General features: G+C 43.5%; 2 protein-coding genes across 7 annotated transcripts in view; one reads left to right on the plus strand and one right to left on the minus strand.

Annotated features, from left to right (window-relative positions):
* Positions 1-11712: 11712 nt before the first annotated feature.
* On the minus strand, positions 11713-20650 carry MEIG1 (meiosis/spermiogenesis associated 1). Of its 4 annotated transcripts, none has more exons than XM_060258269.1 (4): positions 20455-20650; positions 16604-16752; positions 15608-15767; positions 11713-11946 (listed from the first exon to the last, which is right to left on the minus strand). In XM_060258269.1, the coding sequence occupies exons 2-4, from the start codon at positions 16729-16731 to the stop codon at positions 11818-11820; spliced, it is 417 nt and encodes a 138-aa protein (XP_060114252.1). In that variant the 5' UTR covers positions 16732-16752; positions 20455-20650; the 3' UTR covers positions 11713-11817. The 4 variants fall into 4 exon arrangements, with proteins under 4 accessions (XP_060114252.1, XP_060114253.1, XP_060114250.1 ...); XM_060258270.1 differs by lacking the exon at positions 20455-20650 and adding an exon at positions 19099-19177; XM_060258267.1 differs by lacking the exons at positions 16604-16752; positions 20455-20650 and adding an exon at positions 20212-20413.
* Positions 20651-20739: 89 nt separating this feature from the next.
* Positions 20740-24098, plus strand: part of DCLRE1C (DNA cross-link repair 1C) — a 29881-nt gene continuing 26522 nt past the window's right edge. For 2 of the 3 annotated variants that reach the window (XM_060258271.1, XM_060258272.1), the window contains exon 1: positions 20740-20876. In XM_060258271.1, the coding sequence (XP_060114254.1) occupies positions 20768-20876 (109 nt within the window). In that variant the 5' untranslated portion in view covers positions 20740-20767. The remainder of the gene's footprint in view (positions 20877-24098) is intronic. The other variant, XM_060258273.1, reaches the window with a different exon arrangement.

Consider the following 24098-nt stretch of genomic DNA (forward strand, 5'->3'; position numbering starts at 1 on the left):
TATATGAGAGTATCTCAAGATTAACAGTGCAATTAAACTGAGTGTGACCTAGTTTAGGACTGAATTTGCAATGATCATTTTTAATTCAAGGCTTCCATCAATTGCGGTCTGACTTGGGTGGCAAGACTGTGATGTTTGCATTTCTCACCTCAGTCTTTGATTCTTAATTCTGCAACTCAGTTCACCTTTATCACCCCCATCATACACCTCTGTACTGCTTTTCCCTACAGCATTTGACTGATGCATCGCACTTCTCAGTCTGTTCATACTCTCATTCAGCTGTTTTCCTTTATTGACTCCCTTCAGCTTGATCTTTTTGCTCTTCCAGTGAGTCATAATGATTCTCTTTTTTAAATGCCTTTTTATCTCTGGCCTCCTCTGGTAGTTGGAATGCTCTTTAACTTGTTCATAAATGATTTAGAGCTGGGAGTGAGCAGTGAAGTGGCCAAGTTTGCGGATGACACTAAATTGTTCAGGGTGGTGAGAACCAGAGAGGATTGTGAGGCACTCCAAAGGGATCTGTTGAGGCTGGGTGAGTGGGCGTCAACGTGGCAGTTGCGGTTCAATGTGGCCAAGTGCAAAGTAATGCACATTGGGGCCAAGAATCCCAGCTACAAATAATATAATAATAATAATAATAATTTTTTATTTCTATCCCGCCCTCCCCACCGGAGCAGGCTCAGGGCGGCTCACAACATAAAACACACATTACATCAGTTATAATTATAAAACACGGTTAAAACAATTACAAAGTATTAAAATTCACATAATAGTATGGCGTTATAAACAAGTTTCAATAAATTTCAGAAGTAAAAACATTTCAAGAATAAAAGAATTTCTAGCAGCATATCTAGTTTTGTCACAAGTTTTTTCACTAATTTTTTCGCTAGTTGAAGGCCATCTTGAAAAGGTGGGTCTTACAGGCCCTACGGAATCCCTCTAAACATCGTATGGCCCTCACCTCCTCAGGGAGTTGGTTCCACAGTAGTGGAGCAGTAATAGAGAAGGCCCGGTCCCGGGTGGCTTTCAGTCTGGCCTCCCTTGGCCCAGGGATATTCAGCTGGTTTTTCCCAGATGACCTCAGAGCCCTCTGGGGCTCATATGGGGAGAGACGGTCCCTTAGGTAGGTAGGTCCTCGGCCATATAGGGCTTTAAAGGTAATAACCAGCACCTTGTAGCGAACTCGGTATGCCACTGGCAACCAGTGCAGTCCGCGCAGCCCCGGCTGTATGTGCTCCCACCTTGGGAGCCCCAGCAACAGCCTAGCCGCCGCGTTCTGCACCAGCTGCAGCCGCCGAATTCGGCACAAGGGCAGCCCCATGTAGAGGGCGTTGCAGTAGTCCAGTCTCGAGGTGACCGTAGCATGGATCACTGTTGCTAGGTCACGGCGCTCTAGGAAGGGGGCCAACTGCTTCGCCCGACGAAGATGAAAGAACGCGGACTTGGCAGCGGCTGCTATCTGTGCCTCCATTGATAATGAAGGCTCCAGAAGAACCCCCAGGCTCTTGACCCTGTGTGCCGCTTTAAGCTGCACACCGTCAAGGACTGGCAAGGGGATTTCCCCTCCCAAGGCACCGCGACCCAAGCACAGGACCTCTGTCTTCGTTGGATTCAACTTCAGCCCACTCAGTCTGAGCCAGCCTGCCACGGCTTGCAATGCTAGGTCCAGGCTTTCTGGGACGGAGCCAGGCCGGCCATCCATTAGCAGATAGAGTTGGGTGTCATCAGCATATTGATGGCACCCAAGTCCAAACCTCCGGGCAATCTGGGCAAGGGGGCGCATATAGATGTTAAATAACATCGGGGAGAGAACTGCCCCTTGTGGGACCCCACATACTAGTGGGTGCCTCCGGGACCGTTCCCCCCCAATGGCCACCCTTTGTCCCCGTCCTTCGAGGAAGGAGGAAAGCCACTGTAAGGCCAATCCCCCAATCCCCGTGTCGGCGAGCCGGCGGGCCAGTAACTGATGATCAACCGTATCAAATGCGGCCGACAGATCTAACAATATCAGCACCGCCACGCCGCCTCGATCCAGATGCCGCTGGAGGTCATCCACCAAGGCGACCAGCACTGTCTCCGTCCCATAACCCGGACGGAAGCCGGACTGGTGAGGGTCTAAGGCGGAAGTGTCATCCAAAAAACTCTGCAGCTGTAACGCCACTGCCCTCTCTATAACCTTACCTAAAAATGGTAGGTTCGAGACCGGCCGGTAATTTGCCAATTCGGCCGGGTCTGCTGTACTCTTTTTTAGGAGAGGGCGGACCATGGCCTCTTTCAAAGATGTTGGAAATTGCCCTTCCAAGAGGGATCTATTTATGATATCCCGTATAGGATATCTAAGCTCCCTCTGGCAGGATTTGATTAGCCAGGAGGGGCATGGGTCAAGGTCGCAAGTTGTAGGGCGTACAGTTGAGAGGACTTCGTCGACTTCCCCAAGACTAAGCGCGTCGAAGTGATCCAAGATAACACTAGAAGACAGGCACGGAGCCCCGGGTTCATCTGCTGCAGTCAATGTGGCAGGAAAGTCCTGGCGGAGTGACGAGATTTTATCTGCAAAAAAATTCGCAAAAGCCTCACAGCCTATTTCCAATTCTTTCATGTTTGGTCTGCCTTGGGGCAGAGTGGTCAGATTCTCAATTATCTTAAATAATTGTGCTGGGCGCGAATTTGCAGATGCAATCCTAGCCGCAAAGTATTCCTTCTTTGCAGCTTTGACTGCCATCTCATAAGACTTCATAAACGTTCTGTAGGATGTTCTCGTCGCTTCGTCACGAGTATGCCGCCACCGCCTCTCTAGTCGTCTGAGTCCCTGTTTCAGTTGGCGTAGCTCCGAGGTATACCAAGGAGCCAGCCTACTTCGGGGGCGCAGAGGACGCCGGGGTGCAATTTCGTCGATGGCCCTGGATAACCTGTCATGCCAGGTATTTACTAGGTCATCGAGGGAATTGCTAGGGGGCCAGGGGTCCCGCAGAGCCCTCTGGAACCGCTCAGGGTCCATCTGACTCCGCGGGCGAGCCAAAATAGGCTCGCCGCCCGTACAGGGTCGAGGGGGCGCACCCACACGGGCCTTAAGGGCTAGGTGGTCCGACCATGGCACCGCTTCTACTGCGATACCGTCCACCAGAATCCCGGACGCAAAGATCAAGTCTAACATGTGTCCGGCCTGATGCGTGGGAGTGGTAACAAATTGGGGGAGTCCCAGTGTCGCCATGGAAGACACTAGGTCCAGCGCCTGATTGGAGGCCGTGTCGTCTGCATGGACGTTGAAGTCACCCAAGACCATAAGCCTTGGGAACTCCAACGCCCAGCCCGCCACCGCCTCCATCAGGGCTGGTAAGGCGCTGGCTGGTGCGTTAGGCGGACGGTACACCAGCCAGATCGCCAACCCCTCCCCCACTTCCCATGCTAGACCGGCACATTCCAAGCCATCGATCGTTGGGGCCGGGAGAGCCCTAAAGGAGTAATACAAGTTGATGGGGTGTGAACTGGCAGAGACTGACCAAGAGAGAGATCTTGGGGTCGTGGTAGATAACTCACTGAAAATGTCAAGACAGTGTGCGACTGCAATAAAAAAGGCCAACGCCATGCTGGGAATTATTAGGAAGGGAATTGAAAACAAATCTGCCAGTATCCTAATGCCCCTGTATAAATCGATGCTGCGGTCTCATTTGGAGTACTGTGTGCAGTTCTGGTCGCCGCACCTCCAAAAGGATATTATAGCATTGGAGAAAGTCCAGAAAAGGGCAACTAGAATGATTAAAGGGCTGGAGCACTTTCCCTATGAAGAAAGGTTGAAACGCTTGGGACTCTTTAGCATCTACCTCAAATTCTAGCACATCATATTCAAGCACTCTTCCATTATACTTGGGCTGCACCTCTTGGAAATATATGGGTATTTAAATCCCACTAGATCTTTAAAATCAAATTAATATGAACCATCTCGAAATATCTCAAATTATCAAATCATTACTTACTTCTTGGAATCATACATTTTTGTCACTCTTGAAGTGAGTCCAAATTATTAAATCTGTTGTCTTACCGAAATTTATACACTTCTTGTCTTGCTCTGTATTGATGATGTACCTTTTGTATTGAGCTTTGTAATGACCACAAGATTTTTTTAGCTTATCCTTTATTTAGTTGCTTTTTTGTTTGTTTTGTTTTTAAAGGGGAATGATTTACAATATTTCTCAGTACTCCAATTGGTTTGAACTATAATGTTTTGTTAAACATGTTTGATGCATTGATGGAACTACATATAGCGTAAAATTGCAAGTTGTTTAAATAAAACAAGATTTGAAACTTAAAAGGGGGGGGGACCTTGGTTTTCCCCACACCTGTGCACAGGACTGCTCCAGAGGTGCCCTTCACCACTCCATCCTTGGGGTTCAGTGCTGCAAAGAAGAGGTCTGGCCTCTTCCTCAAGTTGCTTCTGGGGTTGCCCCAGCAGAGGTGCCTGTAGGTGCTGGCACTGGGCAGGGGTCTGCTGCTCAGGTACTCTCAGCTGAACTGGAGGACTTTGGTGGATTTGTAGACGGCACTTGAAAGAAGGTAAGATTTAATTTCTACTGAATTAAATGGAGCCTTAGTCCTGTGGGAGTAAATCCCATGATGGAATTTAGGTCCAAATAAATTAAGTAGATGAAAATAAATGTTATCTGAAACAGCACAGAAACATCCTATGGTTTTTCCCAGGTAATACTACTATAAGTTATTAGAAGCATGTATACTATTCTTCATTGGATGTTTTAAAAAGAAAAAAAATGATCTGGACAGGAATATTTTAGACATGGGGTATATTTTTAGTATTGAGTCCATGGGATGCCGTTTAGTTCTCTGTCTAGAAATCTGCAATTTCTAAGCATTATCAGGTCTTCTCTAGACTGTGCACTTATTTCTGTGTGAACAACATGCTGACCATGAAAGGGCATCATGAAAGTGGGAGTATGGCAGCCAAACTCTATAGCACTCACTGAAGATCCTGAAGGAAAAACTATCGTGGACACACAAGAACGATCAGAGTAGTTTGCACCATCTGTCCAGTGTGGTCTTCAAACCACAAACATGCTGACTAACTCACACTGTGATCCTCAAATCCATTATTTCAGAACAGTCCCATTAATTAGAACACTACTACCTTCTAAAATAAAAGATTAAGTACTTCACTATAAAAATGGATCTATATTACGAACTTAGTCATACCCTTATCCCGGAGAATTGTGAGAACAGGGGTTGGGGAAGGGGGACTTGAGGTCAACAGAATTCTCAGAAGTCTTATTAAACTATATTTCCCAGATGGCTTTGGGAAGACGCCATGACAATCAAACTGTTAACATTTGTAATATAAATAGACCACATGTGATTCTCTTCTATAAAACTGAGGCAATATAATAGATATGAGGGTTCAATATGGTAATGCAGTTCAGAAGGCCACAATGAAATTGCTCCGCTTCATAGCTGCTACATAAAGTTACAAGTGCGGTATTGTCCATTTATCATACCATGTGATCATTCTGAACTAGAATTTTCAGTCAGATGTAGGCATGCTCCTCGCAGTGTCTGTTGAGCCCTGAGGACTTCAGTTGGTTATGCATTACTAATGAATGAAGATGTTTGTGTCTTGGCAATCTGCTGTCACATGATAAGTGGCCTAAGCAACCATGCACCAAGGCGAGGAGTAGCAGCAAACAAAATGTAAGACTGAAACATTCTTCATATAGTTTCCCAAATCAGAAAATCATTTCCCTATTATTCTCACTTCAGAGGTCTCTGGAACTAGTTTCTGAATGCATACAATCAGCACAAATGAGGCAAAATGTTCATGTACAAATAGAAGCAAACCCGCTCGTCTATGTACCATGTTGCCATCCCACAACAAGGATCCAACAGACTCTAATAGCAACAGACTCCACACCCATAACTGGAAAAGCCTTTCTACACCTGTTGGGATTATCTATGTCTATAGATGTCTGTAGTACTGTGATGAATCCCTAGAATTTGTAAGTTCAGGAGGATAGTGAAATTTCTTAAGCAGATTCATGTCTAATAGTAAACTGCAGTTCCTAGGGTTCTGTCAAGCATCAGATCTCAAAATAACCAGTCCTTGATTTTGAAACAAAGTATTGGTTTATTGATAATCCATGGTGCTCGAATAGGCACAAGATTGGAAGTGATACAAAGTAACTCAAGAGTACTAGCTTTAAGGGGGCACATCAAAGATACCTTAGGAATTCCTACCCTAGCGTGTGAAATTCACACGCTCGCTATTTTATCTACTATTGCGGTTTGCTACAAACTGGATTCAGACTCCCAACATGAGCCTGAGAAAGTATTCCCGGAGGCCTTATCTTCAAAGCGAACATTCCTGCATTTGCCACTAGTGAGAACTAAAGAAGGTTACATGGCTTTGATGTGCACTACATTAAAATAACTGTCAGTAATATAGGCATAGTAATAACAATAAAGAAACAAGATGCTTGACAGGTTCCTTAGGAAGACGCTATGAGAGTAACTAATCAGATACTTTTCTGGGACAGTCGCTTTCAAACATTCTTCCTTCAAGAAAGACTTTCCATTATGGATTTATCCAAACAGACACAGCATCATATCCATCGCAACCCCTGTACATTGTAAAGGATCCTGGAACATGTGCTAAAGTTTTAGATCTTTGAAAATGTGTGCCATAGAACCTTAGGGTTCCATGAAAACGCAGCCATTGCCCCTTGAAATTCAGAGATGGGTTTCTAGTTGTGTTTTAAAGCGCAGTTTCAGTTTATGACAAGTGTGAGAGAGGCCCAACATGAACAGAGCACCCCTCATATGCTCCCTTTTCTTACATCAAGTAAGTCAATATGGAAAGGGTTCCATTAAATTAAAATGTTCTAGATTATCCTTTAGTAATAAAACCATGTTGTGGTGGCAAAATGGAGCAACTTGATTCATTGGAACTGGGTGGACCATATCCCTCGATGACAGACCCCTGACACTTCCCCAGGTTTTGGCAGGTTTTCCCAACAAAAATTAATTCCCAACTGTGACTGAACAGCTCCAAGTAGTGTAGATTTAGGTACTGTTTTTAAAAATCTGTCTGTTTCACTCCAGCCTAGGAACTTGATGGGATAAGCAGAAGTCCTCTTGTTTTTCCATGTCAAATAGCACCTGAGACGGTATAACGTTCAAACAGAAACAACAGTTTTATTTAACAGGGAAGTATTGAATAGGTGTAGTCAGGTTGTAAATGTTGAGGTAAAATTGTTGTTAGTATAGATTATACTTCTTTTAACAATCAAAATAGTGTTGTTGATGCTTGTTTTCATATATTCTTGGATCTTAACAGTAAGATGTGTTTGACTATTTTAGTTACAGTTACAAATTACAATGTTTCTTTCCAATTGGCCTTGCCACAATCTCAATCCAAGTTCTGGTTTCTGTGTAAAATGGACTTCATCTTAGGCTGACTCTTAAGATGTTCAGTTCTGGTACTGAATTCTTCCTCAGAATTTACAGAAAACAGTTAATGCAAGGAGCTGTTTCCTCCCTTCACTCCAGATGTGACCCTACTGACTCCAACTGCCTCTATCCGAAGCCAGCTCACGACTGCCTGACTTTCTGCAAGGCTCCAAAAAGACCATGCCCTCAGCTAATCATATAATTCTCCTTAGCTGGCACTGGCCAATCAGAGGAAAGGGTGGGGGAAGGGAACAGCCTGTCACTCAAGCTCTCAAGTTCATTGAAGAGTTAACTCTTCGCCTCCCAGCTCTCTGAAGTTGCTGCACTAGGAAACCTGTTGTTAAGAGACTGCAGGGCTGAATGCCTGATAGAGGTGATTAGGTGCACACATTATAAGTGCCAGATATGATTCAATTCTTCTTCAACTGAACAAATTAGGTGGTCTTAAATCATCCAGTCTTAATTCCCCATGTATATTTTAGGGGAAATCTGAGCACTTTAAGGAATACCTCCTCCTAGATTGCACAGGTGCATTAACACAAGTACAAATGGACCATCACAAATATTATACCAAGTTTTCCATTTCCTCACATAACCTCAGCTCCCATCCATCCAGTGTGACATAAGTGTACAGAAGTGTTCACGTCCATGTGGATGAGTCCTAAGACGTACATGGGAACAGGACTGGCCCCAGTTTTTTTGGTGCCCTAGGGAAGGCCCCCCTGCCCCCAACTTCCTGCCCTGCCGCCCACACCCTTCTTCCCTCCCATCTACGGGCAAAACCCAAAACCTACCCCAGCATGTGCCTGGGGTAGGTCCCAAGCCAAGGGCACCCCTGCCCACCTCTGCCCTCAGGTGGTGTGCAAGTTCCCTGGGATTTGGGAACTCCAGACACAGGATTCCCAGTCAGAGCACATTTGGATTGACCATAGTCCTGATGGGATCACACTGGCGATTGAGCAGCCCTGATGGAACTGGGGAGGCCTGGGCCGAGGGAGGCCCAAGCAGCACTTTGGTCCTGATCCCAGGCCTGTGCCACCATGGACCAGAGGGAGCTCCTTGCAGCACCCCCTATTGGCCCTGGCATGTGCATGTGAAGGCGAGGTGTTCCTTCCCATTGGCTGGCTGGGCTGTGACATGGGGCAGGTGGCAGCCCACGGAAGGCGTGCTGGCAAAGGTCTGTGTCTGGTACTCCCTCTGCTGCAGTGGCCCTGGGGGTGCCTGGAAAGAGGCTGTGGCAGGGGGAGATGGGTATAGCAAAACCCTGCCCTTATCATGCAACTCGGCTGCTCATTCCAGTGCACAAGCTGGGCCATGGGGGACTGGAAAAGAGCAGAGGATAGGACAAAAGGCTTCTGCTTCTGTTTCCAAGAACCCTTTCTCTATGTCTTGAGCCAAACAAGACTGGGTAATTGGGTAAAGGCAGTGTCGCTGGCTCTTAAGAACATAAGAGAAGCCATGTTAGATCAGACCAATGGCCCATCCAGTCCAACATTGTCACACAGCAGCCATACACACACACACACACACACTGTGGCTAATAGCCACTGATGGACCTCTGCTCCATATTTTTATCTAAACCCCTCTTGTGGCCGCCACCACCTCCTGTGGCAGTGAATTCCACATGTTAATCACCCTTTGGGTGAAGAAGTACTTCCTTTTATCCGTTTTAACCTGTCTGCTCAGCAATTTCATCGAATGCCCACGAGTTCTTGTATTGTGAGAAAGGGAGAAAAGTACTTCTTTCTCTACTTTCTCCATCCCATGCATTATCTTGTAGACCTCTATCATGTCACCCCGCAGTCGACGTTTCTCCAAGCTAAAGAGCCCTAAGCGTTTCAACCTTTCTTCATAGGGAAGGTGTTCCAGCCCTTTAATCATTCTAGTTGCCCTTTTCTGGACTTTCTCCAATGCTATAATATCCTTTTTGAGGTGCGGCGACCAGAACTGCACACAGTACTCCAAATGAGACTGCACCATCGATTTATACAGGGGCATTATGATACTGGCTGATTTGTTTTCAATTCCCTTCCTAATAATTCCCAACATGGCGTTGGCCTTTTTTATTGCAAACGCACACTGTCCTGACATTTTCAGTGAATTATCTACCACGACCCCAAGATCTCTCTCATGGTCAGTCTCTGCCAGTTCACACCCCATCAACTTGTATTTGTAGCTGGGATTCTTGGCCCCAATGTGCATTACTTTGCACTTGGCCACATTGAACTGCATCTGCCACGTTGACGCCCACTCACCCAGCCTCAACAGATCCCTTTGGAGTTCCTCACAATCCTCTCTGGTTCTCACCACCCTGAACAATTTAGTGTCATCCGCAAATTTGGCCACTTCACTGCTCACTCCCAACTCTAAATCATTTATGAACAAGTTAAAGAGCATGGGACCCAGTCAGCTGAAAATGGGGTCTATATTAAAAATCATTTGCCAGCATGACTGTACACAGAGAATGTACGTATATTCAGCCAATAAATGTGCATGTGTTCTAGGGTAACTTTCTTTCTATCATGCCACAGTAAGCAGTGTGGCCAAGGGAGGCTGGTGACAGATGGTATTACTGGTTTTGATAGCATTCACTTGATCCCCTCATTCTATATTATTCCAGCCTTCAAAGATGAATTAACCAAAACAGAATGTAACCCAGCTGTGGGAAAGGGGAATTGTTCCACTCAGGACTGGTGCCAGGTTTTCTGGCCCCCTCCCCTATGCCTGTCAGGGTGAGCAAGGTGGCAGCAAGGAAGGGCAGGCTCTGAGCACCTCCATGCTGCTTCTACTCAGCCTTCCCAGGCCTGTGGTTCTGCCATGGGGCAGTGGGGTGGCAAATGTGCCCTCCCTTATCATGGAAGCCTTCTGTGGCAAGGGAGGGCAGGTTCCAAGTGCCTCCAAACATTTTTGTTTGCGCAACTCAACAATTGAGCAAACAATTTTTTTTAAATACTTGGGGATCACTTTTAGTCACAAATTAAGCTGGGTTTCACATTGTAACAACACTGTCAGCTTGGCTAAATGTTCGGTTACTCAAATTAAACAGTTTTTCTTTGCAAGGGGCAACCAATTAGTTCCGGCAGCAATTAAGGTGTTCAAAGCCAAAACGCTAGCCCAAATTCTCTACAGTATCCCTATATGGATCTCAGCATTTACCAGGAAAGTGGAGGGAATTCAAGCCTCATTATTTAGACAAATTCTTGGTATGCCAAAATGTGTGTCCTACTTTGCTCTCTGCTCTGAAGTGGGTTAGTCTTTGGTGGAGACAAAAGCCTGGATTGCAGTGTTTAAATTCTGGCTCAAAATTCACTTTAGAACAGATCCTACAGTCTTCTTGATTGTATGAAAAGAGACCCCTATATTTCATCCTGGTCAGCAGTTATGTCCAAACTTAACCAGTTGGCGTTAGAGATTGATGATTTTTTTACTTCTGATGAGTCATATATCTTCAAAAGTATTAAATTGAGACTGTTGGAGGAAACGAAACTATGTCCAGCAGACCCTTATATTTGCTCCCCAGCTTCCTTAGGTCTTTATGCTTTCTGCGGCGAAATGCCCCATTATCTATCAGACTTAACCATTCCAAGTCATCGCAGGGCATTTATGTTGGCTAGACTAAATGCATTTCCCTCCAAAGTTTTATAAGGGAGATATCAAGTCCCTTTAGGCAACAGACTCTGTTCCTGTGGAGCGAATATTCCTGACTCAATTCAGCATATATTGCTTGATTGTTCCTTTTATCATAATCTCCGTAAAGATTTATTTTGCAGGCTTTCTTTCTCCCCAGATCTGTCTATTCTGCCACCCTGTTATTGTTTATTGAACGATACTGAGGGGGAAGTTAGCGAGGCTGTGGCAAAATTTCTGGCTGACATCCTTAAATTTAAATCTGACCATGTATGAATGCATCTGTAAGCTCAATTTCATTTTGATTTTATTTCCAATGTTTAAATTTTTATATTCTGTGTATTTTTATTTGCAACTGTTATGCCATTAAAGATTTGGTATGGTATGGCCTCCAAAAGCATCCACTGCCCCCACCCCTTCTCTGCTGCCACCCCCCCCGCTGCACTCCTGGTAGGAGGCGAGGTGGAGGAAGGGAGGGCAGTGCAGAGGAGGGGGGCAAGGGCGAGTGCGGTGGGGGGAGGGGGCAACTGCTGCCCTCCCATGGCCTACTGGGACAGGTCTTCCCTCAAGATTCTTTCTTCAGAAATCATCTTGCTTTTCCTTTTGCAGAAAGAGTTCAGCAATATTTAAACATTATTTAGTTTCAGAAAATCCATTTAATTGCTCAGAATTCACTCAGAACACAAAACAATTTCAGATAATTTTTCTCTATAAAAAAAAAACAGCTAGCCATAACCAAAGTCAGTAAGCATAAACTTTAACTTTATGGACTTCTTTGTCTTCACATTCTCTTTCCTTGTCATAATAATAGAAAGTATTGTCCCTTCTCTGCAGTTTCTTCACAAATCCTGTTTCTGGCCACCTTTCAACCTGCCACAGAATAGCAAGGGAAAAGATACTCAGTTGGCATGAATCTACTGACATGTCAAAAGAGATTACATCCATATATCAATAGCCTCAGTCTAACTGGATATGTGCACACGTATCCATGGCTGGATCTGGGAGCTATGCATACAAAAGGTGGTGTGCACAATTCCACATCTTGACCCTACAGTGGCATGCATGCAACCATTTTTAAAAACCCACCAATAACCTGAGGGGAACTCAAGTGGGGTGTTAAAGCCTGGTATTCTTCAACATTTTTATTAGTGACTTGGATGAAGGGATGGAAGGAATTGTATCAAATTTGCAGTTGATACACAACAGAAAGGGACAGCAAACACCATACAGTACAAGAATAAAATTCAAAATGACCTGAACTGAAACATAACAATATGAAATTCAGTACAGACAAATGCAAATTTCTGCATTCAGACAAAAGTAATCAAAAACAGATACAGAGTGGAAGATAACTTTGATAGTAGTACACATGAAAGAGACAGTGATCACAAGCTGGAACATGAGTTAGCAGAGTCATGCAACCGTGGAAGGCAGGCAGGCAGATGGGATTTTGGGCTGCATTAAAAGTATAGTGTCCAAGCCACAAATAATAATAGGTCCAATGGAGTCTGAACTGAACAGATCTCATCTGGAGCACTAAATCTAGCGCTGAGCTTTAAGAAAGTTGCAGATAAATTGGAACAGGTTCTGAGGAGGGGAATAAAGATGGTCAGAGGATCAGAAAACAGACAGTCCCCATAGAAGTTGAAGAAACTAATATGTTAATTATAGAGAAATGAAGACTGAAGGAAGACATGGTCACATTCTTCAGATACCTGAAGGGCTGTCCCATGTAAGCCTGCAATGATGTGTTCTCTGCTGCCACAGAAGGCAAGACTACATTGAATGTAAAAGTTAAAGTTAAAGGAAGGCAATTCTTGGTTGAACATTAGAAGAAAATTCCTAATTTTCACAGCAGTTTTACAAGGAACCAGCTATCTGCACAGGCTTGAGGTCTTCAAACAGAGCCACTTGTCAAATGCTCTAGCTCTGGATCTCCTCCATCAAGCAAGGAGCCAAACTAGAGACCTAAAGGCCCCTTCAAAGTCTTGGACTCTCTAATACAGCCCTGGAAGTGCTTCTTTGTAGTTCATATTATCTTTCCAAAGTTCCAGTTTTGAATATAAAACAAAACACAGAAAGCTTAAGACTACATGATATTTGAGAAACGGGAAAAGCAGGATAGTCTAAAGAATCATAACCTAGAATGCAACTAATGATCAAGTCACTCAGATCTCGTTTTCACTGCTAGACTTTAAAACATAAATATATCAGTTCCTCAGGTCATCTTCAAAGCACTAAGGTTGCCAGTACTTGGCTGGAAAATACCTGGATTTGGAAAATAGACCCTCCAGGGCAGGGTTTGGGGACTAGAGGGACATCAGTGGAGTGTATAGAGTCCACACTCCAAAGCAGTTGTCTTCTCCAGGGGAACTGATCTAGGTCATCTGGAAATCCGCTGTAATTCCAGGAGACCTCCGGCTCCCACCTGAAGGTTGGCAATTCCAAAGGCATCCTAGAAACCACAATTTTTTAGCCCAGCTTCTTTGCTACAGGAAGGGGACACACCACTGCCACCTTTCCTAGCAGAAAGGTCTACAAAGAATCCCCAGCCAAATGCGAGAAGCTGGAAGAAGTACTAGTGTATCCGCTTATCTTGCACTAGATTTTATGTTAATCCTACTTTGACAACCAAGCAATGGTTCTGAGTGGCCCTTGCCTCCTTTGAGTGAACTGACTACAGTTCTTATTGGATTGTGCACTAAACCTGCATTGTAATACCTGTCCCACCTCTCCCTGTTGTGAATTTAAAAGAATCGAACTAATGGATTTTCATGCAGCTCTGACATACAACAGCTTATGGTGGGATAAATGTTGTTCGTGTTTGAGGTGCCATTATGAGATCCAGATATAACATGGGAAGTCTTTTTTCTTACATGTGCAACTCCTGATAATTAGTCAAGTGTAGCAGCAGGGCTTTTTTTGAGCAGAAACACAGTTCCGGCTAGTTTGGCAGCAGGGGATGTGGCCTAATATGTAAATGAGTTCCTGCTGGACTTTTTCTACAAAAAAACCCCTGGGTCATTCAGTTTTCTAAACTATCAGGCATTTAATTTTCTAAAAGGCAGAGAGAATCTGCCACAGTTTAAGGACATAAAGAGCTGCTTCTGCACTTTTCTAATCGTAAGGATGGGATCTGAACAGCTGCTGGAGGTGGACCCAAACACATACCCAGTGAGAGTTCAGATTTTCTTTAAACGACTCCATTATCAAGAACTTTTCCATCAGACTCAGAAATGGCTTCCAAGAAACACAGGCCCTCTGAGCACATTGCATAGTTCTTTGACCTCTGACCTATGAATTTTATATATCATGCATTTGTTCAGGATTCTGAGAAGGAATGGCCAGCCGGAGGCCTTTGGTTTCTAGTTCCTAGAGGCCCTCACAAATCTTAATCAAAGATTACCATACTATATCTTAATCATATATAATTTTCCTGCAAAATATGACTTTATGAAAGAGAGTGAAATTCCACATTTGTTATTTATACAGCACTCTTATTATTCCATGCCTCTTTGCGTTTTGTATGTAATGCTATCTATTTGAGGCATACGTGGGTCTCCCTGTCCAAAGTTAGCCTCACAATCTGTGCTGATACAGCACAAGCTGAGAGACAGCAACTAGCACAAGGTCACCCAGTGAGTTTCAAAGCAGAGTCAGGACTTGAACCAGGGCCTTCCTAGTCTTAGTCTAACTACAATACCACACTCCCTGTGTGCCAGACCCACTGTCTATGAATGGATTAGATTGTGCAACAAAATATGCCTTAGGAAAACAGTATATTCCACACAAGAAGTGAAAGAAAGCCCGCTGAAAACTAAAAGCACATGAGTGAGTAGGCAACTCTGTCACAACTCTTTCTATGGGATTGAACATGATTTACATAACTGGCAATCCTTATAATGAACCATGAAAGCTGAAACACCTGTGAGCTTGGTTCTACAACAAGGAACTAAGGAATCTCAACTCAAATGTCTTAAACTGGAGTCAGTGTTCACCCACCACAATTTACGTCTTACACTTAAAAGAGTACCAAAAATAACAATTTTATTTGGCTTAGTATTCTGTCCAGTGGAACCTATTGCCAAGCAATGCATTTAGAACTGGGGTGTCAGTTATCTACCTTCAGAAGGTCAATTTCTCATTATATAAAGAGTCAAAACTGGTAGCTGTTTCAGTATTCAACTTTGTTTTATTATTATAACACAACCTAAGGGCCTGCAAAGAATTATACAGGTACAATTTCTAAATCCTGCCCTCACCCTCAATATTTCTTCCTTCATACTTCTCCAAGGTCTAAGTTAAGGAACTTGAATAGGCTGATTTCTACCCCACCCTTTTCCTTTTAAGTGAGTTTAGCAGCACTCACCATTCCATCCTTTGCAGGGGTGTCAAACATGTGGTCCAGGGGCCGAATCAAGCCCCCAAGGCAGCCTTATTCACATATTTGTGCAGCAGTATTACATACAACATTTAAAAACTAGAGACTTCACTACAGATAGATCACACCTGCAGAATTATCAAGGCTTACCATGCTAACATGCTTCACTTGTTTATACTCAATTTCATCCCTATATCCAGCCTGCTGAAATCTGTACAGGTTCTCAACTTCATCTGACCATGTTTTGGCACGACGTATGGATTTTGGCTTAATGTCGGCACCGGCTCCAGAAAGGTCACCAGGTAATTTGCTACAGATAAATGGAAAATATACAAAAGTAGAGCTGTATCAATGTAAAAATACTAACTGGATGTTGATCTAAAAAGACAGGAATGAATCATACAAACATGATCAATGAATTCCAGTTTATAAAAACTGGAAACAAACAACAAAAGTTTATGAATTTAAAATAACAGTAAGCCATAACAATTACAAAAAACTTTATGTAACAAACGCACCACAAATATAAAGTTTGAATTATGCCATCTCACAACTGTCGCTTCCACAAGGAAGAACTGAGGCTCTAGTGTCAAAACGATTGGGGGGGGGGGGGGAGACAATGGCAAACAAACTTGGGAGTCCAATTTTCCTTTTTCTATTGATCCTTCAGGCACTGAAGGGAAAGAATCTCCAAAAATAATTCCTTCTCACCTTGGGATCCTTTCAACAGTAAAGTGGCAGTCCCCAGTCATTGGTGAAAGAACTGGAAGATGTTGAAGGACTGAGCTATGAGGGTGTGCGTCCTTAAAGTACCATTTCCCCACCCTTTGTGTCAGTGTCTATGCCTAAACGGGCAGAGGCTAGCATCTGCATTCTGTCCCCTTTTGATGCTGGCAGATCATTCTAGCCCACCACTATATTTCTACAGACCATCTCCTGCACTGCATTCTCTCCCCTTTCTACTTTTCACTGTCACACAGACTGTGACTTAGGAAATACATATTTCACTACTGCAAGAAATACAATTTTTGCAATATTACTCACCAAGCCCTTGGGATGCAATGTATTACTATTTACTTATACTGTGTAAATCCACAAATGGGTGAGCAAAACACTGTCCGAAGACCCTGTATAATGACCACTTACGCTTCTTCAATGCTATCTACTTCTCTACAGCAGGACACACCAGCCCCTTCTGTCATAAGTGCCTCTCCAGAGGAAAAAGATGTACAAGGTACAGTGTTAGTATCCATGAACCCAAAGTGATTTTCCATATGAACTCCTGCAGAGAGACCCTATTAAATTAAAACAACAGACATACTGCTAAGGTATTCTACTGCAGTTTCACACACACCACTAGAAGCACCTTTGAATCTCTTACTCTGCCTGCATGCACATGTAAATAACTTCCAGGAAATGCAAGTTCTGGAAAAGCAAGAATCTAGTTTTTAAACCCAAGAATCCACCTTGATATTTATTCATTGTCACTAAAATAATTATAAAGGCCAGCTCAGAGAGAAATATAGAAACTTAAGGTATTAGTAGATGTCTGAGAAACTTAGTGCCAATTTCATAAGAGAATAGCAACTTTCAGAAAGAGTTCTTGTAGCCAATTTAATAAAGAGTACATTTAAGAGTATGTTTAAGACCATAAAGAATATGGTTAGTATCATAAAGAGGGCCAACCCAAAATAAATTCCGCCACAGCATTAACTGGAGGAAGACAGCGGACTTGAAAATTGCTGTATAGAAAGGATGACTCAGCTGAAAATTTAGAAGTTTTCTAGGCATGGTGAAAAACACCACCAGAGGAAAGAAAAAATGACACGCTTCAGTCGTCACATTTCAAAACTTATCTTAAAATAATAAGTTTGAGTGTTTACTTTAAAGAGAGGTAATAGAATTGGGTCTGTATAGTCAATGTTAAAAGCTATGCTGCTAAAATTGAACTCCACATGCGTATTCTCAGAAATTGCTGGTTAAAAATCAAAGCAGATTTGTGCAACCATCACATTTAGGAAAAAGTTGCATTGTCAGGGTTAGGTGATATTTAAGCTATAACAAAAGACAAAAGGAGGGGAACTTAACCTAAAATGAATTGACTATAAGGGCCCAATAGTTCTGTCTAAATTTAAAAATAAATATTGTCAAATATACAATAATATACTCATATTTGTTATACATTTCATAAAAACAAATATAAACCCAAGCATAGCCTCAATTCAAAATAAAATCATGTATTAATCCCAAAGATGGACCATTATTGACCCTGACCAAACGAGTTTCAGCCAATTGGCTTTCCTCTGTAGTCAAATTATATTGTTACAAAATAGGTCCAGACGTTACAATAACAGCCATTTCTTAAACTTAGCCCAAGGTGAGACTGTTTTGCAGGGCCATATCCAGCAGGGAGGGCGCAGCAGGCAGCAACCCCATTGCATCAGGCACCCCCCCCCCCATGACCATGAGTGGCATACTGCCATACTGGGCCAGGGAACTGGCCTTTTGCAGTGGGCACACAGAAAGGAGGGGAGGATGGAGAGCAGGGGCCATGCTGGGAGAGCCCAGCCAGCAGGACAAACGGAACCATGTGTGCCCAGGGTGCTAGGAACCATTTAGCACCATGCGCTCCCTGCGCCCAAAGAAGCTGGTCCTGGGGAGGTTATCTTGTCTTGCCTCCTGGAAGGGGGTAGCAGAGGTGGCAGAAGAAGGGGTCGGGGGAATTCAGCTTCTCCAAGTGCTTTGCAGCAGAGGCAAGGTGAATCCCCTCCATGGTGGCTGGAAAGTGGGCAACACTGCACAGATCTAGCTCCAAGTGAGAAGGCAGCAAGCAAGGTGGGAGTCAGTGAGCTGCTGCAGCCTTATTGCTTTCTCTCACACACCTCTCCATCCCCAGTTGTCTTAATTTAATTAATGATGCTAATTTAATTAGCGCCTTTAAATCAGATCTCCCTACCTGGCAGCTCCCCCCCCCTGAAGAAAAAATTCCTAGCTATAGGCTTGTTGTTTTATAATCAATATCTGTGAACTAAGGCAGAGATATAAATAAGAGGCCTTATTCTGGATAACATGCTGCCATGGTCAGGTACGCTTTCTTTGAATAATAGTTCAATAATGTACCTTTGTCTCCTGGACAAAAAAACAGATAGACACTTGGATGTCGTCTGGAGCCAATAGTAATGCATTAGTGGCACTATTCCATTACTCTTGGATGCAGACTGCATTCAAAATATTTGGATCTATTTTGGAGATATTTTGTAACAATATTGTTTGACCACTGAGGAAGGCCAGTTGACTGAAACATGTTTGGTCAGGGTCAATAATCTTTGGGATTAATATATTTTATTTTGAATTGAGGCTATTACGTGGACCTATATTTGTTTTTATTTGTTTTATATATATAAAACAACACACACTCATATACTTGATTGTATTTGTGTTAAGTTTAGACACGGAATTATTGGGCCCTAATATTTTGATTTCCTTAACTTTTGGGTTCTTAAGTTGATATTTTAAACATGCCATCATATATATATTAAACAACATGATGCAAATATGTGCCATGTTGTCAGTATTTCCTTTTCTCTCAGTATTTCCCATTGTATCTTGTTTTGAACAAGTGCTAAGGAGACATGAACCACCTGAAAAGCAATATCAATATCCAGTGATTATGTGTGCATTGAAAACTGTATCTTGATACATTAGAACATCGTGCAGAATCTGGAGGAAGAAGCAGGAATTAGACACATTAAACCAGGAATGAATGAAACAAAAGTAAAAGCAGAAGCCCTGTTAGTTTGCTGTAGCAAAACCAAAACAAAAATAACCTTGTAGCTCTTTAAGGGCTAACACTATACGTGTGTTTGTCTTTAACATGTCACACGACTCCCATTTGGTTAATGTGTGCAAATCTGAAGTGATACACTTCATCACAAGTTCACTCTAAAATTTAACTTGTGAGCAAATTTCATTTAGAAACATAATCACATGAAACTCTGCACCTTTTAAAATGGTTGGTATCTGTACATTATTAAATTTGTGTTTGTTTTAGTAGAAATAGCACAGCACTGTGTTAGTCCACAGGCACCTTAAGCAAGATCTCAAGTCAGCATAACTCAACTTTCTTGAAATTTCCTTAATACTTAAGATGTGGGTCTAGACTAGGGGTGTCAAACGTGAGGCCCAAGGGCTGGATCAGGCCCCCAGAGGGCTCCTACCAGGCCCACTAGCACCTCACTGTCACCTGCTTCCTTCTCTCTCTTGCTTCCTTCTGCATCACAGCTTGCTTTGCCAGGCTTGCTCAATCACACAAGAGCTACAGAGCAAAGTCTGTTTTCTCTATTGGCTGACCAGCGCATGAAGCAACTTATGTACAACAGCTCACAATGCCCAGCCATTTCATGTTTTCCTCTGGATCTTAGGCTTAAAGCATTGCCCAGGAGATTTCTGCAATGAATGTCAATAAATCAAAAGTAGGTTTGTAACTTGCACCCACCCACACCGGAACAAGGGCATACTCAAAACTGCGACATTGTCTGCAGATTTTGGCATAACAACTCAGAGGAAGAGGAGACTGTTGAATCCACTACTGCAAGGGGGCTGAACTTCTAATCATATTTTACGTTTTTTTAAAAAGTCTTTGTTTGCTGCGTCCTTCATAAAGTTTGCATCTCCGCTGCCTGGCATTGCATCTATGGCACAGAGGCCACTTGTGCAAAACCCTCCGGCCAGGCCCGCCGCGCGGGAGTCCCTACCGCTTAAGGAACAAGCGACCCAGCAGAGCCCATTCGAGCAACCAAGCCGGCTCGGGTGTGGCTCTTAATGCTCGCCTGCCGCCGTCCTCCCGCCCTCCGAACGGCTCAACCGCCGCGCCTCTCGCTTTTGAAAACGGCGGATGGCAGCGGCGGCCAAGCAGCCTAGCAACCACTGGCGTCATTTCCGTTATATCATTCCAACCAATGCGAGCGACGTTGGGGGTGGGCGCCGCGTTAAATTACCAATCAAACAGGCGCGTCTGAGAAGGCGGCCTAAAGTGGCCAATAGCGAAGCAGCTGCTCACGCTGCCCGGCCTTTTCGACGCAGCAGGAAATGAAGGTCAGAGGTCACGTGTAGAGACTGCAGTTCTTTCCTATTATTAATAAAGGCCAATTAATCTCCAGCGGACTTGTCTTTGTAGCCGCCCTGGCTGAACCGGAGGGGCCGTTCGCGGGATGACGTCAGGCTTGAGGGATCCGGGTGCCCTTCGGTGATTGGGCCGGAGTTGACCAATAGGAGGCGACGCAGGGCGGAAGTGAGTCGCCGGACAGAACCATGAGCAGCTTCGGGGGCAGGACGCGGGAGTACCCGTGGCTGTCCATAGACCGCTTCGATCGGGACAACCTCCGAGCCCGCGCCTACTTCCTGTCGCACTGCCACAAGGGTGAGGCCGCGCTGCTCGGAGGGCAACGGCGCCGCTTGCTATAGAACGGCCATTGAGCTCGGCCGCCCGCATCACATCCGGGTCCTCCTCGCCACCCTGGGAGCTTCTGCACACAACGCGCATGCGCCGACCTTGGCCCCTGCCGGCCTTTCACGGCGTCGCCTCTGCCTTTGTTTGCGGGGGGGGGGGGAGGCCTTGTGGACAGCGTGGCTGGATGTGATGTGCCTTTTACTGATCTCTCTTTCTAAATGCGAAATCCAGTCCTTATTCTCAAAACCTGCCGTTGGTGTGACAGGAGTGGTAACATTTGCTGATACCTGCCTTTCCCTTTAACCAAGTGTGCTAGTTGATGTTGGGATTTTTGGAGAACTCATATCCCGTCTCTGCCATGGAAACTGCTGGGTGACCCTGGGCCACTCATATACTAAACCCAGCGGGGGGGGGGGGATCTGCGGCACATAGAATCTGCAGCACCCCCTAGGGACTACAGCCCTGTCTAAACCTCACCTACCTCAGAGTTGTTGCCAGAACAAAAACTGTGAGAGCTGCTTCCAGTCCCCCTGCAGGAGAAAGGTGGAGTATAAATGAAGCAGGCAGCTAAATGCAAAGCTGGTGCTTTACGCCCCCTCCGTACATAAAGCGTTTGATGCTAAATCAAACCCTTGCTTCTCAAAGTCAGTTCTGTCTACTTTGACTGTCAGTGAGCCTCCCTTAGAAATCTTTCACATTGTCTGCTATCTGATCTTTTTTAACTGGAGGTATTGGGAACTGAACCTGAGAGCGTCTACGTTTAATTCAGATATTCTGCCACTGACTCTCAGCCTGTGACAGGTAGTGTCACACTTGACCCATGATGCTTTTGCTGTGTTTTATGGAAATGAAAATAAATCTGTTCTTTATGGCTTTACTTTGTACAGAGCCACCAGTGTTTGTTTCAGTGATGAAGGGAGTGACCATCTCATCCCTAGCGGGATTGCCTACAAAAAGCCCCCCAATGTTATTTTTTGTATTTTGTGTGCACATGTGCATGCAACTCCTGGCAACCCTTACTGGGCCATTTTAGGGGGTTTTTGGAGTAGAGAAACCTTTTCTAGGACTCCCATTCCCACTGGGTTCAGTAAGAGGAGGGATGATTGGCAAGAACCCCATAAGGAGAGAGAGAAACTTATTCCAAAGTTTAAGTCATTTATTAACATTTAAATTATAATCAGGGTGGATAAAAATCAATGCTTTTTTTAAAAAAAAAATTGAATTATTTTAATTTAAATCAGATTTTTTTAAATAAAATGCTTTTTGAGGAAAATATATTATCATCCAAAGGTTATTCCATCATGAAATAAGGATTAGTTTTTAATTCTGAAGCATAAGGCTGTATATTCATGCAATGTTTAATTTTTAGATAATAAATTCTATTAATCCATTCACAATGTTATGCTCTTCCAAAGGTTTCTATAAGATTACTGGGCAGTTTCTCTGTCTACAAGACATTATCTCAGACCACGGATGCTGGGTTTTGCAGTTCTCAAAACTAATTTGTGTCTGCAGAGATCACATGCCTCTTCTACACAGCAAAAATGTTATAAAATGAACAGAGTTGAGAAAAAGACCTTAGTCTCATTGTTCTACAAACTTATGTACAGAGAATCAGCCCCTTAAGTGCTAAGTTTCAAAAAGTTCAATGAATAGAAAAAGATTGCTTGGAGTGGAATAGATCTGCACAAGATGAAACTTAAGTGTGAGGAGGGAGGTGCAAGCAGTAAAAATGAAAGTGAAACTTTTTGAGCAGAATACTCCACAAGACTTTGGATCTTTTGTGCGTATAACCCGAGGTTTATCACATTATTTTTTCCCTGGAGGAGAAAACCTCTAATGGCAGCAGGCTGTAAAAGAGACACAGTTTGGAAATATTTTAATGAAGTTCCTCTGCCTATTGGTAAGGCAGGCATGCATGCAAAAAGCAACATTGCAACAAAGAAATGCAAGACCTTACTTGTCCCAACCTAGGTGTTCAAATCCCGGTTATATTGGTTTCAAGGAATCAGTGCAGTGGGGCCCGTTTAAATGATAGGACGCCTGTCTGCCTCAGCCATAGGCCTGATGGAACAGCTCCGTCTTACAGGGCCTCCAGAATGGTAACAAATCCTGGAGGGCCTGAACCTCCACCGAGAGCTGATTCCACCAGGTTAGGGCCAGGGCCGAAAAAGCCCTGGCCCTGGTCGAGGCAAGCCGGACGTCCTTTGGGCCATTGAATGTCAATACTAAAACCTTAAAGTGGAAGCTTAAAAGTGAGCTCATCAAGAGGTGAGGTGTACTAGCTGCTTGTGGGAGTTCATTATCAGAAGGATGGAAGATTGCAGTTTGGAATAAAACTTTGCTGGTCTTAAATGCTCAAAATTTATTGGAAAAGAAGAGAATGGAAGATTGTTCTGTTGTACTGAATAAAGCTTTGCTGGTCTTAAATAGACAGGAAGGACACAGTTCTAGTGGATTATAAGGAGGAGCTATCTTGGGAAGACGTAAAACTTATTTTCTTTGGGGTTTTTTTCCTTTGGGTTTTTGCAAGCTCTATTTTTTGTGGATTATAAAACCGTTGTGGGAATATATGGGGGTTTTTTTTGTTTTATCATTTTTGGTGTATCCTCTGGTTGGATTATAAACTAATTTTCCTGTTTTTGAACGTCGTGGTGAGTGCCTGTTTTTTTTTTTTGAATTTTCAAAAGCTTTTATTAGTTTCAGAAAAGTTTAGAAAATTGGGATCGGGGAAAGAGGGGAATAAAAACACAATACATTCTGGTCTTGTTTTATATAAAATACTTCTAAAAACAAAAGGATAATTCTACTATATTTTCTTAAGTATGTCTTATTTTTAACTAAGCTATATATATTCCATTTTTAAAGTATTATAATGTAAATCTTTAGTTATTTTCTAATAGTTTACCAATTTCAATCAAAATAAGTTTGATAATTCTAAGTATTATAAATTAAAGTATAGGAAAAAAGAAAAAAAATCAGATCACACCAGAGAATCTTAAGAGTCATGAGTGTCCAACCAGGCATACAATTTCATCCAATTTTTTCTTGCTGCTTCTTTAGATTTCCCTGCTATCAACTGAGATAAAAAATCCAGCTCTGCTGTCTCTAAAACTTTTCCCACCAAGTCTATTTTCGTGGGAATTTTTTGAGATTTCCATCTCTGTGCCAGAAGGATTCTAGCTGAAGTAT

This window comes from Heteronotia binoei, chromosome 17, assembly GCF_032191835.1.
Source record: "Heteronotia binoei isolate CCM8104 ecotype False Entrance Well chromosome 17, APGP_CSIRO_Hbin_v1, whole genome shotgun sequence".
NCBI classification, from domain to species: Eukaryota; Metazoa; Chordata; class Lepidosauria; order Squamata; family Gekkonidae; genus Heteronotia; species Heteronotia binoei.

Bases quoted from the DNA above. Each gene is read 5' to 3' on its own strand.
- MEIG1 (XM_060258267.1), bottom strand. From the start codon at position 20,393: ATGACGCCAGTGGTTGCTAGGCTGCTTGGCCGCCGCTGCCATCCGCCG. The intron at 15,768-20,211 runs GTAGGGACTCCC...ATTTATCTGTAG, and splicing joins GGTCGCTTGTTCCTTAAGCG to CAAATTACCTGGTGACCTTT. The intron at 11,947-15,607 runs GTAAGCCTTGAT...ATTCTGTGGCAG, and splicing joins AAGTGAAGCATGTTAGCATG to GTTGAAAGGTGGCCAGAAAC.